This window comes from Monoraphidium neglectum (assembly GCF_000611645.1).
Source record: "Monoraphidium neglectum strain SAG 48.87 unplaced genomic scaffold scaffold04319, whole genome shotgun sequence".
NCBI lineage: Eukaryota > Viridiplantae > Chlorophyta > Chlorophyceae > Sphaeropleales > Selenastraceae > Monoraphidium > Monoraphidium neglectum.
Genome location: NW_014009310.1, coordinates 1 through 4691, shown reverse-complemented (window position 1 = coordinate 4691; position 4691 = coordinate 1). Strand labels below are relative to the sequence as shown.

The window sequence follows — 4691 nt, the reverse complement described above, 5'->3', positions numbered from 1 at the left end:
CCTCCCCACCTTCTCCTCGGTGTCGTCGCTGCGCTGCACCAGGCGCGGGACCACCTCCGGCGGCGGGGGCTTGTACTTGAGGTGGTAGATGGCGCCGGTCTGGGGGTCCATGCGGCGGCCCACCACGCGCTCGACCAGCAGCTCGCTGGGGACCTGGGCGGCAGAGTGGCATGATTTTGTGCAAAGGAGAGAGATAGGATGTGTGTGAGTGTGTGGTTGTTGGGGAGGAGGGGGGCAAGAAGGAATGTGTGTGTGTGAGACCGAGGGAGAAAGAGAGGGAGAGGAGAGAGATGGAGCATGTGTGCGCGCACATCCGCATCCACATGACGTTCGAGAGCTTATGTGAGCCCCACCAGGATCAGAGAACCCGGCCTTTGCTCCACCACCGTGCACGCCTCACATCGAGCTCGCGGGCAGGGCGTGAGGGGTGGGGTGTTGGGGAGTGACGCGCCCCCTGCGCAGCCCGTGGGCGCCCCCTGCCCCGCACCTCAATCAGCAGGAAGAGGTCCGGCCGGATGCCCTCCTTCTCAATGGCCTCCGCCTGGCTGGCGCTGCGCGGGTACCCGTCCAGCAGCCACCCCCGCTCAGCCACGTCCTGAGACAAGGGGGGTGCGCACACGCGCACGGCAGCGGCGTCGGGTGAGGTGCCCGCTCGCAGGGGGGGACGAGCGCGGCGCCGCTGCGCGACAAGTCATCACCCTTGCCGCCGCCGCGCCAGTGCGGGAGCGCGTCTTGCTGCACCGGCTGCCTCACCCCACGCCGCCTGCGTGTTCAACTTGTGTGCTCCCCCATTCAACTACCTACTGTTTCCAGCGCCCTGCTTTGCCCCTTGCACCCACAACCGCCCCACACTTGATTCTGCCAGTGCCACGAAAATTGTCTCCGCCCTCACACAACCAGATCCCCCCCCCACATGCAGACCACCACTCGCGCAGGCCCTGCGAGCTGACACCCACACCCGCGCCCACGCGTGCAGGCGCGCAGCACTAGCCCGCGCACCTGCTGTGCGAGGCGGTCCTTGATCATGTCGACGATGACGTCATCGGGCACCAGCACGCCCCGCTCCATAAAGTCCTTGGCGCGCTTGCCTGAAGCCGGTGATTCCGGGGTCGCCGCGCAGGAAGCGCGTCAAGGAAAGCGGAATCCCTCGCATCGTGCAGGGACCAGGTGCGCAGTTCGCATGCTGCAGCAGCAGCATCGCGGCTGCGGGTGGCCCAGGCTCCGCCCGCGGCCACCCGCATGGTTGCGTTGTGTGCGAAGCTAGCATGGCTTTTGAGCTGCGGGGGCCCACCTGCTGCGGTGCCGAGCGCCACCTGCTCTCGCAGCAAGTCGCCGGCGGAGATGTGCACGAGGCCGTACTGCGGAGGGTTGCGCGCATACCATGGTTCCGGCATCATGTCAGGGGCGAGGCCGCATGGTGAGCATGCATGCATGGCAGCTGCGCATGGGCTGCGGCGGGCGACATAGGCCCGCGCATGGGCTGCGCATGGCCGCCCGCTGCGGGCGCGGCTGGGGGTGCCTCGGCCGCACGCGAGCATGCTCGAGTGCCTCGACTCCTGCCCGGCGCGGCTGCTGTGACACCAGCCTAAACACAACTTTGCCCGCACACGCATGTGCACACGTGCATCAGCATGTACAGCGTATTTTTTTGTGCGCTTGTGTGCTCCCCAGTCTCACCTTGCCCACAATCTTCTCACACTGGGTGCCCTTGCCCGCCGCCGGCGCCCCGGAAATCATCACGCGCAGGGGCCGCGCGCCGCTGGCATCCGCCTGCACTCATGGGCATGAGAGGTTGTCTCACTTGAGCGGATTGCGCTTTGGTGTGAGCGCGTGTGCGGAAAGCTGCGGGGCGGGGCACAACGCATGTCATTGTCGGCGGCTCGCGGCGCACCTTGACCAAGACGCTGCGCGGCCGCGCAGACCGTCTAGATTGGCTCCATGAACCTGCTTGGTTTACAATGAGGAGCAATGGATCGTCGCACTGGTGGCGGGCACGGACTGCATGCAATCCAGAAGCCACCGCGCCTCACCAGGCCGCTGCTGCCTGCCAAGAGCTTGCATTTCGACTTTCGAGCCACGCCACTTGCTAATGGTTGGCACTACCGCCGAGCAAAGATGCAAGAGGAGAGTCGTGTGCGGCGACGAGCACGGGAGACCAAGCTGCAATGTGACACTTCAAGGAACCAAACAAACAATTGCGAGCTTCAATGATTCGACTGCTGGTTCGACAAAGATCAATGTGCCTGCCGCGAGCTGTAGGCTAATCGCACAAGTACTGCACATGCTGGCATTCCCAACAGTAGTGCATTTTTAAGGCGTAAGACACCCCACAACCACGCCAGGAGCCCTGCACCACAATCATTGACCAAGCGTTGACCCATCGTGCCACTTTTGGTATCCTGACGAGGCGTGTTGCACTTGCGGTACTCTGGCCTGTGTAATCATGCATGACGATGTACTGCCACGGCATCAGGAATTGAAGGCTGTGCAAGCCCCTGCTGCGCGCCGTTACATCGACCTGCAGAAAACAGAGTTGTTAGCCGTCAAAAGCGCTGTTGCTCAAAGCGCTGTGGGGTGTCTGTTGGCTGTGGAGTGCATTGACTTGTGACGCAAACATTGGCCCAAGAGAGCCGATATCCTACCGACAGCAATGAGGAGGCAAACTGTTGCCGTCACCTGTGCTTGGGAGCCGCAAGCTGATGCTTGGTCAGCGCAGCAGGCGTCCGAGCCTGTTGCCGCTAACCTTACCCCTGCCCATGGCCCTTGCCGCCGCTGCCCCGCCCCCCGCCACGCGACATTCCTCCATTGGCGTGGGGGGGCGGCTGCTGGTAGTTGTAAGCGTGATGCGTGTAGTGCTGCTGTGGGTGCTGCGCAAATAACTGGCCATATTGCTGCTGCTGCTGCTGCTGCTGCTGCTGCTGTAGTTGCTGCTGCTGCTGCTGCTGCTGAAGCTGCTGCTGCAGCCGCTGCTCAAGTTGCTGCTGCAATTGCTGCTGCTGCAACTGCTGCTGCTGCTGCAGCTGCTGTTGCTGCAGTTGCTGCTGCAACTGCTGCAATTGCTGCTGCTGCTGCTGCTCCTGCACGTATTGTGAATACTGCTGATACTGTTGCGTCACATACGTCTGCTGAAGCACGGCCTGCTGCTGCTGGTAGACAAGCTGCTGCTGCTGCTGCTGTGCCTGCTGCTGTGCCTGCTGCTGTGCCTGCTGCTGTGCCTGCTGCTGTGCCTGCTGCTGAGCCTGCTGCTGAGCCTGCTGCTGAGCCTGCTGCTGAGCCTGCTGCTGAGCCTGCTGCTGAGATCGCACCTGCGCCACAACTGCGGCCTGCATCTGCGCCGCAGCCTGGGCCTGTGCTGCGGCCTCTGCGTGCGCCGCAGCTTGGGCCTGTGCTGTTGCGACCTTTGCTTGCTGCCGCTGCTGCGCGTCTTGCTGCTGCTGGTGCTGCTGAGGCTGCTGCTGCTGCTGCTGCTGCTGTTGGTGGCGCCGCTGCAGCCCCACCTGCTGCTGGTGCTGCTGACCACCGAGGGTCCGCTGGTCCTGGAGCAAGAGCCCCAGCTGCTGGTGCTGGTGCTGGTGCTGTTGCTGAGGCTGCTGAGGCTGCTGCTGCTGGTGCTGCGGCTGCTGGCGCACACGGCCCTGGCCCTGCTGCTCCTGCTGCTGCCGGCCTTGCTGCTGCTGCCGGCCCTGCTGCTGCCCTGGGCCCTGAGCGGGCCCGCCCTTCTGCGACCCTTGCGCCTGCTGCCCGTGCTGCTGCTGCCGCCGCCCCTCCCCACCACCGCGCCCGTGTCCCTGACCTTGCTGCTCCCTAGCGCCGCCGGCCCCGGACCCGCCGCGCGTGCCTTGCTGGCCGCGCGCGCGCGCGCCGGAGCCCTTGGCGTCCGCCCCGCCGCCGGCGGGCCCGCCTGCAGTCTGGACCCCAATAACGAGTTTGACGGGACGCACATCCTCGGCGCCGCCCTGGCCAGGCGTCACTACCAGCTTGACGCTAACCCGCGCTTCTCCGCGCCGCCCGGCCGCCGCGGCCTGCGCTGCAGCCTGTGCCGCCGCCGCCTTGGCCGCGCGGCCCTGCGGCCCGAAGACGGTCACCACCATCCGCACTGGCCGCGCCTCGTCGGGCGGCGAGGCGACCTCGAGGCGCACCAACAGCAGCAGCGGCTGCGGCGCGCGGCCCTGCTTGCCACCCTTCCCGTCCGCGGGCGCCTCTGGGGCCGGCGGCGGCGGCGGCGGCTTGGTAAGCACGGCTGTCTCCGCCGCGGCGAGGACACCCGCCACGGCAGGCGACGCGGTCCTGCGCCGCAAAAAGCCCTTCTCCCCCGCCGTCGGCAGCAGCGGCTGCGCAGCCACGGGCTCCTTGCCTGCGCCGCCGGCCGGGCTGCCTGCGGCACCGGGGTTGGCGGCGGCTGCTGATAGGGGCGTGGGCGCGCCGTCCGGAACGCCCAGCGGCTGCTGCTGCTGCTGAGGCTGTTCGCCGCGCTGCGGCGAGGGCGAACGGAAGGCCGGACCCAGCCTAAGCCCTGCCGCCGCAGCAGCAGCAGCAATGGCGCTCGCGGGAGAGGGCCGTCCGCCAGGGCCCATGCCGCGGGCGGGCGGGCGGCCCGACGTGCTGGCAGCGCCTTCCTCCTGGGGCGCACCACTGGCGGCGCCGCCCCTGCCCTGCGGTCCCGGCCCTTTTTCTGCGCCGCTGCCGCGGCC

At 67.0% G+C, this 4691-nt stretch overlaps 2 protein-coding genes across 2 annotated transcripts; both read right to left on the bottom strand.

Moving 5' to 3' along the window:
* Window positions 1-338: 338 nt before the first annotated feature.
* MNEG_14197 (adenylate kinase 3) lies at window positions 339-1737 on the bottom strand (the record flags this gene model as incomplete). Its single annotated transcript, XM_014037332.1, has 5 exons — window positions 339-395; window positions 488-595; window positions 1000-1088; window positions 1292-1358; window positions 1678-1737. 5 exons carry the CDS (start codon window positions 1735-1737, stop codon window positions 339-341), a joined length of 381 nt encoding a protein of 126 aa, XP_013892786.1.
* A 1007-nt stretch (window positions 1738-2744) lies between these two features.
* MNEG_14196 (hypothetical protein) lies at window positions 2745-4574 on the bottom strand (the record flags this gene model as incomplete). The annotated part of the gene is made up of 1 exon (XM_014037331.1): window positions 2745-4574. The coding sequence occupies one exon, from the start codon at window positions 4572-4574 to the stop codon at window positions 2745-2747; it is 1830 nt and encodes a 609-aa protein (XP_013892785.1).
* Window positions 4575-4691: the final 117 nt, after the last annotated feature.